At 38.7% G+C, this 13102-nt stretch overlaps 1 protein-coding gene across 1 annotated transcript; it reads right to left on the minus strand.

Moving 5' to 3' along the window:
- LOC109822806 lies at positions 3264–4340 on the minus strand. Its single transcript, XM_020389058.1, has one exon. The coding sequence runs from the start codon at positions 4200–4202 to the stop codon at positions 3402–3404; it is 801 nt and encodes a 266-aa protein (XP_020244647.1). The 5' UTR covers positions 4203–4340; the 3' UTR covers positions 3264–3401.

A 13102-nucleotide genomic window follows, 5' to 3' on the forward strand; every position in this document is an offset into this window, starting at 1 on the left:
TCTCTCTCTCTCTCTCAATTAGGTTAGGTACATCAATCAGAATCCAAAGGGAGAAGCCCTATATCTAGCTGCAATAAATGGTTGAGATTGAATCTTGAAATTTGAGAATCAGTGACTCAACCATCGATGATCATGATCAGTCTTCAATGATCCATTGATCACCGATGATGGCAATTTGTCAATGATGGTTAGAAAGTCTCTAGATCATCTTATCATCGATAATGCATGGGTCATCGATGGATGCATAGGAGATCATCGATGATCGAGATCATCGATGATCGAGATCCTCGTCCATGATTGAAAAGTCTATGGATAATTTTGTCATTAATGACATCTAGACAAATGGTGATTGCTCGAGGATTATCAATGAACGTACCTGGTTATCGATGACTAGCTTCGCTGAAATTCAGTATAGAACTGAATTTCATTCCATCTTGCCTCAAACTCAATCCTCACATATTTAAAACTATATTAATCGTCTCAAACACAAATTAGACTCTAAAGAATGCTTGTTAGTACTCAAAAACAAGAAATTGCACATACAAGGGTCAAAAAGTTCACTCTTGGAATTATTTACAACAATAAAGCTATTGGGGTAGTAAGTTCAATTTCCAGTATTATAATGGGTATATCTATAATTAACCCTTTTTAATACTATTACTTTTATCAGAAAATAAAAAAATGAAGGAAAAAATAATGTTGTTTTATAGATTTGTTTCACCTTTTTCAGCATCATCTCTTGCACTTTACCATTTAACAGAAGTGAAATAAAAAAGTCATTGTAATCCTCTAACAATATAAAACTATCATGATCTTTTCATACCAGCATTTGCGATTCTCTCATCCTTTTACTTATATAAAGGGACAAACCATGTATAAAATATTAAGAAGAATCCAAATGCATTCAGAGCCCACCTTGTTAGTGTAGCACGCACTAAAAAAACCTACATAAAGAGAATACTTCCAACTAGCGTTGGCTCCATCAGAGGACAATGTTTCATCTGTCTTCTTGTCTTGATGGATAATTTTATTCACAAAGAATGTTCATATATTTTAGGGTTAATTGTGGATAGATAGTATCGTTTCTTGGAGCATACTAGTAACTACCTTTCTATTTTTCATTTTGTAGATAGATCGCTTGAGTGAAATTTTTTTAACTCTTTAATTTATCCGCTGGAGTTTGTTTGTTAAAAATCAATTTAATTTTTTTAATGATATTTTAATTACTGGACAATTGATGGTCCAAGAGCCATCTAGTTTCATATCAGCGAAAAAATGATTTAGATCATACATAGAACTAAAATGTGTTTTAGCTTTTTAAATTATCATTTTTTTTTTCAATGGCCAGCGTTACTGGAAGACACTAGCCCAGACAATGCTGCCTAGCTGCTTGAGCTTTTACAAATGATGCAATGTGCGTTCAAAAAATAAAAATAAAAAAGAGGAGAAAGTGCATCTCTTTACAGCAGAGGACCAGAGGGAGATTACGAATATATAAAATTCCATTTTACTGCAACTGTACGTTTCAAGGTTGTATTATTTGGTTTGAGGGTACGTGTTTTAGTGAGCAACACCTTCGACATTTAAAATTAATCGTTGTTTGCCCTTGCGATTATTTAATTCGAAAGGTTATTTCAGCAATATATAATAGGTGAAAGCGATCGATCAATCATCAAGACAAGGAAACATATGGGTAGCCTTTCTTCCCTTCTTTATCCAGTCATTTCATTGCTACTTAATGTTTTGTTAACAGTTTCTTCTAATTAAGGAGGAGTAGTCATGCCACTCGCACGTGTAAGGTTTCAGTCGTGTTATAAATCCCACACTGCTGTGTTGTGGGCTCATTCAAAGTTTGCCTCCCCCTCCTGCTGTAATCTTCTTTATCTTGAACCAATGCAATACTTGATGCTACCAACTTTTTGAGCGCATGCCTCAATTAGTACTTTGGTGCGCATGTTGTTTGAGCCTTGGCATTGCTAAACGCCAAGTGTACATAGAATGATGATTACTTCTTAATTAACAACACGGGAGCTTTAACCTATGGGTATCCTTTCACTGACTCTTCTTCCTCAAAAGCTAAATAGTAGTTTGCAAGCCTAAAATGTTTGCGCTTTATATGCAGCAGTGCGTCAATTTTGCTTGATTATGCCAAGGTGATTCTATATATTATAGTCATATTCACTACAAACATATAAAACGGATGTATTTGCGGGAGGACTAATACCCTCGTTGTTGACAATTACATGTAAGATGAAGTTAGTCAGTCTTGGAGTGGTCTCTCTTCAAATCACCCGTTTAATATTCTGTAGGATATACGGAGTCTACAAGGTATAATTGGTCCCCAACAATGACTTCGGTTTGTATAGAATGAAGTGGTTCAAGTGCCCATTTGTGTACGTTAATATTCTGTGGGATATATACGGAATCTACAAGGTATAATTGGTCCCCAATAATCACTTCGGTTTGTATAGAACGAATTAAGTGGTTCAAGTGGGCAGTTGTGTAGGTCCTTACTGGTGCTCACCCACCGGGCATCGCCTTGTGATGCATTGCTTTTTATAATGCTATGTAGAAGCTAGGTTTAGCCCATGAATTGTATAGTTCGCTTTTGACATGTCATGTCTTTGACAATGGGAACATGATAGAAATACTTTTTGGTTGATAAATGGAGTTCTGATCCTTAAATTGTTATAACTGGGAGTCCCTCACGTCTCTTGTGGTCCTTGGTGATATTTTAATAAGGCCGAGTGTCGCGCTGCGCAGCTTAGACTGACACATTAAGAAACTATGCTTATTAGAATTTAGGAGAATGATAAAGATATATTTTATTATAACAAAAAGATTGAAATCACTATTAATTTGTAGGTAGCAACCCCTTATTGTATAACTCACACATTGGAAACACCAATTTAGTTCATTTCTATGAAATATTGAGGCTGGAAAAATCAAAGAAAATTTCCATCTATATTTTAGATTGTTAACTCCCACAATCCAAATGTGCAACAATATTGTCACATGTATAGATGACAGAGACTAAACTTTAAACAAAGACGGAATAAACACAAATTTACAAGTATAATTAAATACGTCAGAAACAACAAAAACGTCAACAAGAAGCAAAGCTTGCCACAGTTTCAAGTTAAACAGCTAATTTAATTTTTTTTTCCTTTACATAATTTGTTAGCCAAGCTAGCACATTAAAATTTTCTATCCCCACCACTTCCACCATCACTTTGTCCATGGTGAGGGTCACCCCTCTATCATGACCCCCAACACTCAACATGTTACCAAAAGAATCATGTCAGAAATTCAAATCAAAAGCTCCCCAAAGATCATCTCTCTCGCCAAAATCAAGAAAAAAAAAATAGTGTCACAATGATCACCAATTCACACAATGTAGCCTATCTCGACGCTGACCCTTTACCAATTGAAAGCTCCTCTAACCATTCAAACATCCTGCTACTCTTGCAAATACTCTCCCTTTTTTCGTACCCGATCACCGCGTCCACCTTCTTCTTCCTTATTAGCACGGGCTCCGTCACATCGGGTGCACATTTACACCCGAACCCGAACCTAGGCCCGGACTTCTTCGCCTTGGGCTCGCATTTGCTCTCGTTGGACCGCAACCTCCTCAACTTCAAGCCATTGAGCTCAATTTCGGGTGTCTTGACCACACCTAGCCGGAGCAAGGCCCATCTTGGCGGAGCCGAGCCGGTACTCTTCCGACCCGAGCTAATGTTGGTTCGAATTACCTGCGGTCTCGGGCTAGGGTGCGCGTAGAACTTGTTTGATATCGACAGTCTTGGCGCGTCGCAATTGCTCGAATGACTGCTTGACGATTGACTTCTGCTGACCGAAGAACTGCTGCAGTTGGAAGTGCTGCTGACGCTGTTACTGCTAAGGCTACGATCGGATTGTGAGCTGCAGCTTTTGAGCGGGAGCAGTTGGCCTTTGAAGAATATATCATCGGCGACGCACATGTGGGCCTCCGCCGCTGGGCCGGGCTTCAAGAGGAGCCCATTCCCGCACGTCCGGAATTCGAAGTCTTCCAAGGCTTCTGAGGGCTTGCACCCTGTCGCTTGCTTCTCCGCGAGGCATCCAACAGGGAGATCAGAGAGGGATAGAGCATCGTCGTTGTTGCTGTTGTTGCCGTCGTCATCGTCCTCGTCGCTGAATGTCTCCCAGTGAGCTTGTTGGGCCATGAGGATTCGGGTTGAGATCGAGAGGAGGGGTGGGAGATGTTGTTGAAGCGAGAGATGAGAAGGCGTTTGGAGGTATTATGCGATGTAAGAGGACAGGGTTGAGATAAATAATGGGAGGATGGGAATAGAGGATGCAGGCTACTCCTCTTGCTAACGTGACATTCCTATTTGTAGCGTGGCTTTAGTGGCGCCGCCCCGCTTGCCTTTTATTCTAAAAACCACGTATTTCTCTTCGCATAATTCATTTGTTTGTTTATTATTTGTGGGCCTGTTGGGTGTCCTATTTGAAAGTGAGGTGAAGACATGGTGTAATTGCAAACGGCGGCTTCTTCAGATGATCGAAGTTGCTCGGGGTCCGTATGGACAAGTATGGCGGAGCCGGGTACGGGGAGGGGGGGGGGGGGGTTGAGAATTTGTGTTGGGAGCTTGTGAGATTGTGATTTGTGTAAACGTTCTAACCTTATATTTGGGGTGACAAATACACGTACGTATTCTAGAAGTTTTTGCTTGTAGAAAGGCCAAGTAAAATATTTTTTGAAAAATATTAGGTTTGATTTTTTCTTCCCGAATTTATATATATTGTAATAAAATATTCTTTATTGTGAATTCTTTTGCGATTATCTTATAAATCGCTCATATGGACGTTCTAGCTTATTATATTGGATTTCATACCATGGTTAGTTGCGGCATGTACTATCGCCCAATTGCTATTAGACCCTCTATAATTTGTTGTTGTAAACGGACCCTGGAATAAATTTTGACTCTTTTACATACCTTACGATAAAGAGGAAAATTGCTTTTCCCCTCTTTTGACTAATATACCTCCCAAGGGTAGAAGAGTCGTAAACTTTCATTAAGGGGACCTATCTGCAACAACATATAATGGAACTAGTTTGATTCTATTCATAATTGGCTAATAGTATGGGGAGTACATCCGCAAGTAACCATTGAGACAATTCATTGAGCCATCAGAATTTGAAGATTATAAACTGAAGCTAACCACTGCAGTTGTTGGTGTTGACGAACCGCGAAACTTCTCAACACCACTTCAGGTTCTTGTTCTTAATGATAAAAAGATAAAAGATAATCACATAAAGAATGGATACAAGCATTTACGTGGAAAACCCAAACGGGAAAAACCACGGGTTGATCTCAGAGGTCGGAGGATACTTCACTATATGGAAAAAACAAATGGGTACAAGGCACATACGACGCACCCGACAACGGCGACTTCCACACAACTCTTACTTACGCTCTTTCTCTATTAACTCAACACTCGAGATCTCTACAACACAAGGGACTCTCATTCACTCTAACTCTCTATACTTTCAAGAGATCAAGTGGAAAACTTAGCTTACCCTTGGATTGCCTTTGATTACCTCTCCACAATGAGAGCATGCCTTTTTATAGGCATTGATTAACTTTTTCATCTTTCAAAATGCTTGGGAATACACAAATATGTCTAGATTCGGGTAGGATACTTTGACTTACCATAACTCTATCCATACTGCTCTGATTCCAGTGATTCAAAGCTTGGAGTAAACTATGCATGTACCTCTACAACTTTCATATAGAGTTCCAAGCCAAATAATGACTGTAGCATGCCCGAAATAACCATGAAAAATTGTATCTGCATGCAGAAAATTACAGCAATAAATCTAGTTGGAAATTGAGCCAGCTCCAACAATCTCCACCTTGGCGAGATATCTGATGCCGCTCGAAATTATAAGCTACATCTTCGGAGCATTAGTCTTCGGAGTATGAGTTTCTGGAATGTCAATGTTCATCTGAATCACAAACACTTGTCTTCGGAACATGGATCTTCGGAATCTAAGAAGTTATACTCCGGAACTTCAGAGCAAGTCTTGCTCTGGCTTTAGCTGCTTCACCTTGATGAGCATCAACTCATCTCCCCGCACCTCTGGTGACTAGGTGCACTCATGAGCTAACATGTCGTCAGATTTAGCAGACTCAAGCAATGCTTGAACTTCTCCGTCGTAACTAGTTTAGTGAGAAAATTTGCTGCATTCGCGTCTGTATGAACTTTCTTCACATCGACCTCTCCTGTCATGAGCCAATCACGAATCCGATGATAGCGTACTTCAATGTGTTTTGTCCTTGCATTTAATACCTGATTCTTTACAAGATAAATAGCACTCTGGCTGTCACATTGAATTTTTACAGAGTTTTGATTTAGACCCAAATTACTTGCTAAGCCCTTGAGCTATATGGCTTCCTTCGCAGCTTCCGTTAATACCATGTACTCAGCTTTTATGGTAGATAAGGTACTGATGGATTGTAGCATGGATCTCCAAGATATGGGTCCTCCACCACAAGTGAAAATGTATCCTGTTGTGGATCTTCTCTTGTCTAAATCTCCTGCGTAATCAGAATCGATGAAACCAGATTTGACATGTATCCGGTGCCCTTTAGGTATCTGAGAATCTATTTGACAGCTTGCCAATGATCTTTACCTAGATTTTACATGTACTTTGACACCACTCTCAAAGCTTGAGCGAGATCTAGCCTTGTGCATATCATTGCGTACATTAAACACCCGACTGTGCTTGCATACAGAATCTTCTTCATTTCTTCAACTTTAACTTATGTAGATGGCATCTGCTTTGTACTTAAGTTGAAGTGAGTAGCCAATAGAGTGGACACGGGCTTGGAATTGACCATGTTGAATCTTTCAAGGACATTTTCAATGTACTTGCTTTGAGATAAATACAATCTCCTATTATCCCGATCTCTTTTAATCTTCATTCCGAGAATCTTCTTGGCGGCACCAAGATCTTTCATGTTAAATTCCAAACTCAACATTCCTTTGAGTTCATTTATTTTTGACATATCTCGACATGCAATCAGCATGTCATCCATAAACAACATCAAAATAATCATGTGGCCATCATCAAATGTGCGTGAGTAAACACAACAATCAAACTCATCTCTCTCGTAGCCAATTTGGAGCATGAAGGGGTCGAAGAGCTTGTACCATTATCTTGGAGATTGCTTGAGCCCATACAAAGACTTCTTCAATCTGCACACAAAGTCTTCCTTTCCTTCTTCCACAAATCCTTCTAGCTGAGCCATATAGATGGTTTCCTCCAAATCTCCATGAAGAAAAGTTGTCTTCACGTCGAGTTGTTCCAGCTGCATGTCATGTTGCGCTACTAGAGATAGAAAAACCCGAATGGATGTATGCTTGCCCACTGGAGAGAAAATTTCACCATAATCTACACCTTCCTTTTGCGAGAACCCCTTTGCAACTAACCTTGGCTTGTAGGTAAGAGCATCTGCTTCATTGATACTTTCCTTCTTCCGATAAACCCACTTGGAGCCAATGATCTTTCGATCTTGCACTTTCAGAACTAACTCCAAAACATAGTTCTTATGGAGCGACTGCATCTCCTTCGACATAGCACCTATCCATTCGTGTCGCTCATCTCTTTCCATGGCTTCTTTAAAAGTAGAAGGATCTTCTCCGCTAGCTAAGAGTGCATAGCAGGCTTCAACTTCCCATCCGAATCATTGAGGAGGATTGATGACTCTTCTCTGTCTTGATTGTGCTATGCTTGTAGGTCCTACATGAACGTCTTCAGCTTGTTGTTGTTCGTCGTGTTGCTCCACCTCAACTTGACTTTCTGGAATATAACCTTCTGTTCATAAAGGAATTTCAGTACAATAATGATTCTCTCCATGATCCTCATCTTTGTCAATAGCTTTAGCTCCAAGTCTTTCATCAAACACGACATCTCTACTCAGCACTTTCTTCTTGTTTTTCGGATCCCACGGTTTGTAGCCTTTCACTCCCTTCTCAAAACCGAGAAAAATGCACTCGAGTGACTTTGGCTTCAGCTTGTTCCGTTCGTCACTCAGAATATGAACATACGCCTTGCATCCAAAAACCTTCAGAGTAGAATAGTCAACTTCTTTGTCTGACCATACTTATTCGGCGTATTTGAAGTTCAATAGCTTAGACGGTGACCGATTAACCAAGTAGGCAGCATGGTTAACGGATTCAGCCCAAAAAGACTCAGGCAATCCTGCATGAAGTCTCATGCATCTTTCTTTCTCCATGAGAGTCCAGTTTATCATTTCCGCAGCACCATTCTGTTGTGGAGTTTTCTTCACGGTAAAGTGTCGTGTAATGCATTCTTGCTTGCAAAACGCTAGGAACCTCCAATCATAATATTCACCTCCATTGTCACTTCACAAATATTTGATCTTTCGTCCAGTTTGGTTCTCTACTTCTGCCTTCCATTCTTTAAATTTCTCAAAGACCTCAAATTTCTTTCGCATGAAGTAGACCCAAATTTTTCGCAAATAGTCATCCATGAAGGTGACAAAATAACGAGCATCACCATGAGATTTTGTCGGTGCCGGCCCCCATATATCGGAGTGAATATAGTCAAGAATCCCCTTTGCACGATTCTCCTTGTTTGTAAGCTTGAATGAGACTTTGCATTGCTTTCCAAGTACACAATACTTACAGAAATCCAACTTGCAAGTCTCCATATTCTTCAACAGCTTCCTCTTGTGCAGCTCCTCCATAGCTCGCTCACTCATATGGCCAAGATGAGCCCAGTCTTTCTCAGAGTCAATCTTGGAGTCCTCTTTGGAAGTTGTGGATATAATAACTTCTTCGGGACAATATCTCCTAGAAGCTTGTACAAGTTGTTGGGAAGCTTCTCTCCTCACATGATCACCATCGAGCCCTTACAAATCTTGATCTTTCCTCTACCTGAGGAGTAGGTGAGGCCGCTTGCATCTAGAGTGCCCAAAGAAATCAAGTTCTTCTTGAGTGCAAGAACATGTCGCACATTGCCGAAAGTGCGAATGATGCCATCATACATCTTCACCTTTACCGTGTCAATGCAGATGACCTTGCATGCGACATTGTTCCCCATGAGTACTTCACCTCAATCCTTCTTTTCATATGTGTCGAACCAAAACCTGTTTGCACACATATGGAAAGAGCAACCTGAATCAAGAATCTAAGAATTAGAAATGGTTTTACATGGCAAAACTGAAAGAAGCTCAGCACTGTTCTCCGTAGCAACTCTAACCATAGAGGTGGTTTTAGATTTCTTCCCTTATTTTTAAAGTTAACTCCCGTGTTCTTGTTCATTTTGACATGAGCAATGATACCTTGAACAACCTCTTCAAACTAAAGAGTCTCATTGCCAAACATGAGTGTGGTCCAGAAATGTTTGAATGACGACGGCAAGGATCAAAGCAATGGCAAAGCTTTATCCTCTTCTTCAAACTTGACATCCACTCGCAACAAATCCATTATACAATGGTTAAATACATTAAGATGCTCCATAATATCATTTCCATCTTCCATACAAAGACTAAATAATTCATCTTTTAAGAAAAGTTTGTTAGAGAGAGTCTTTCCCATGTAGAGATTCTCTAACTTCTCCCATGTGCCCCTTGCGATAGTCTCCTCCATCATGTTGTAGGTGACTTCGTTAGATAAGTGCAGCTCAATCGAGCTCATCACCTTAAGGTCTGCCTTGTTCCAAGTCTCCATAGACATCGTCTCCGGCTTGTGCTTAACCCCTATAATACACATGTGTAGATCTTACTGAATCAATATATTCTTTATCTTACGTTGTCGTAGTGTGAACTTGCTTTGCCCATCGAATGGTTTCAACTCAACCTTCACACTGCTGATTATTGACTTGTCTTCAACCATTAAGAACACCACAACCTCGCTCTGATACCACTTGTTGGTGTTGACAAACCGTGAAACTTCTCAACACCACTTCAGGTTCTTGTTATGATTAAAAGATAAAAGATAATCACATAAAGAATGGACACAAGGATTTACGTGAAAAACCCAAACGGGAAAAACCATGGGTTAAGCTCAAAGCTCAGAGGATACTTCACTAAATGGAATCAATAAATGGGTACAAGGCACACACGGCACACCCGACAACACTGACTTCCACACAACCCTCACTCATGCTCTTTCTCTATTAACTCAACACTCGAGATCTCTACAACACAAGAGACTCTCATTCACTCTAACTCTCTATACTTTCAATAGAACAAGTGGAAAACTTAGATTATGCTTGGATTGCCTTTGATTACTTCTCCACAATGAGAGCTTGCTTTTTTATAGGCTTTGATTAACCTTTTCATCTTCCAAAATGTTTACGGAATACACAAATCTGTCCAGATTCGGGTAGAATACTTTGGCTGACTATAACTCCATCCATACGGGTCCGATTCCAGTGATTTAAAGCTTGAAGTAAACTATGCATGTACCTCTACAACTTTTATATAGAGTTTCGAGCCAAATAATGACTACACCATGCCTGAAAAGACCATGCACAATTGTATCTGCATGCAGAAAATTACAGCAATAAATCTAATTAAAAATTGAGCCAACTACAACAAAAGTTAACCAAGCAATGTCTTACGCATATCGTCTTGCAAAAGCATTAATTAAATCTGATAGAAAAGAATGTCATTATATGTGAAATATAATAGAATATGAAGATTGCCCTTACTTTGATTATATATTACAGTCCTTCAGTTTATATGCATAGTTGTATCTGTTATCTATTCCTAAATTATTATTCTTAGACCAAGATGGAAATGGTAAATACTATATCATCTCAAGTGATAGATCTTAGGCTAAATTAAATTATGGATGTCATCCAACAGCATGCGTTACAGGTAAATATTCTGTCATGGAATGTGTTCAAGCCTTCATCACATGCCATCACGGAATTTTGAGTGTAGGCTTTGAGGGTGCCTAATTTGTTTTCTTTACATTTTCCCACTGAATGATACGTGTGTATCTTATTCTCTGCTTCGGGAGCTTAGTGATCCTCATGGGAGCTTGAGGATAGGTGATTCTTATGATATCTTGAGAATAGTGGTGTGAAGCGATACGGCGGAGCACGGGATGGAGCGTGAAGCGAGTCGAAAGAACAAAGAATCAAAGCATGATACAGGTGTATCTTCTCTTCGGAACTTAGTGATCCTCATGGGAGATTGAGGATAGATGATTCTCATGATAGCATGAGAATAGAGGTGTCAATCAGTACAGTGAAACGCAGGTGGAAGCGTGGAACGAGACGACGAGCAGTAGATTCGAAGAATCTAGGTTTTAGCTCGTGAGTCGACTCATACGTGTACATGAGTCGACTCATCAGGTTGAGTCGACTCATGCCTATTATGAGTCGACTCACGAAACCTAGCCATTTTATCAAAAGTCTCTGACCAGTCGACTCATCAGTTATGAGTCGACTCATATGTGGTCATGAGTCGACTCATAACTATTCATGAGTCGACTCATCAAAGGTTTTCTGGTTCGTTTGGGTTTCTGTTTGCACGAATTCTTGTTGGGGTTTGGTCTGGTTATTTACCAGATTGCCATCCACGTTTGTACACATATATAAAGGGTTGTTTAGGTTTCTAAAGAGGAGGATCTGAGAATCAGAAGGAGGTTAGAGGCCATATGTAGATCTAAAGGGTTTTAGGTCTAAGTGAGATCCTAATCAAAAGGATTGGGGTTTAGATTGTGAGGGATGTAGATCTAAAGGGTTTTAGGTCTAAGTGAGATCCTAATCAAAAGGATTGGGGTTTAGATTGTGAGGATCTATGAGATCTTAGATCAGAGAGAGATTCTAATCATTATATTAGGGTTTAGAGAGGATTGAGAGGTTGTTCTTGATTCTATTTGTAATAATTTATTCTTCATAATCTAGAGAAGGTATTTTCCTTCGCCATACTGAATTGTTCTTGTGTTTTAGTTGTCTTCTTCTCAACCCACCTTTTGGTAATTCCGCGACCAAAGGGTGCTCGCACAGTGACTCGTATCACTGAAGATGTTTAATAATTACGCCCAAGAATAGAGAGGATGCTTAGAGCATCTCCAACCCAAAAACCCAAAATGGTGTGGTTTTTATATTAAGTTGGTGTAGTTTTTACACCAAATTACTATTCCATCTCCAATCGATTACACCAAATTTTATACCAAAAAGAATATTTCTTTTATTATTCTTATCTTTTAACATTTTTATCTATTTAAAATATTTAACAAATTATATAATTATACAATTATATAATACATTACATATAATTAATTATAATAATGTGTAAGTTTTTTTGTCCTAATTTAATCTTGTATTTTTTTATCTAAATGTAAATTTGATTTATATTTTTATTTAGTATTATGAAATTTTAAGTGTTTGAATTAAATTATCTATTTTTTCTTTTGAATTTTATTTTAATAATTATTTTATACTATAATTTCATTATAAAAGTTAAAAATAAAACAAAATTAAATGGAATAAACTGAGGTTAATGAATGATATAATATGATACAATAGGTGCATGTTTTTAGTTTGTTATCACATAGTTTAAGGGTAAAATCAGAAACACCAAAAACTCTAAAGCTATAGTGTTGCGCCAATCCTGACGCAACATTATAGCACCTCATCAATTTAACGCGGGATTTAGTGATCAGTTGGAAGGAGTTCTTTGAGCTAAAATAGGTTTTAACGCTAAATTGCAGCTCCGTTGGAGATGACCTTAGAGTCTAATTGTTTCTAGATGAGTGTCAGTAGAATGTACAAAATATGCTCTCATTGTATCCTTGTATCTTCCTTTTGAGCTTGTGTCTTGTTTTTGGTAGAGATAAACGTTGCCTATTTTAGATGCTATAGTGTAAGAACAATATGCGACGAGCACAAGATAACACGTACGATACAAGATTACAAGTTATGTATGATTCAGTCGATTAAATTTGACCTACATCGAGAGCCTTGGATAATTGGAATCCACTAAAAAAATCTGCTAATTTTCTAATTTCTCATATATATTTTTTCGTTGCATATTTTTCATCTCATCTCTTTGAAGTTGTTAAAGTGAGAGAG

The sequence above is a fragment of the Asparagus officinalis genome, chromosome 8 (assembly GCF_001876935.1).
Source record: "Asparagus officinalis chromosome 8, Aspof.V1, whole genome shotgun sequence".
Lineage (NCBI taxonomy): Eukaryota > Viridiplantae > Streptophyta > Magnoliopsida > Asparagales > Asparagaceae > Asparagus > Asparagus officinalis.

Coding starts and splice junctions, on each gene's coding strand:
- LOC109822806 (XM_020389058.1), bottom strand. CDS start 4,202: ATGGCCCAACAAGCTCACTGGGAGACATTCAGCGACGAGGACGATGAC.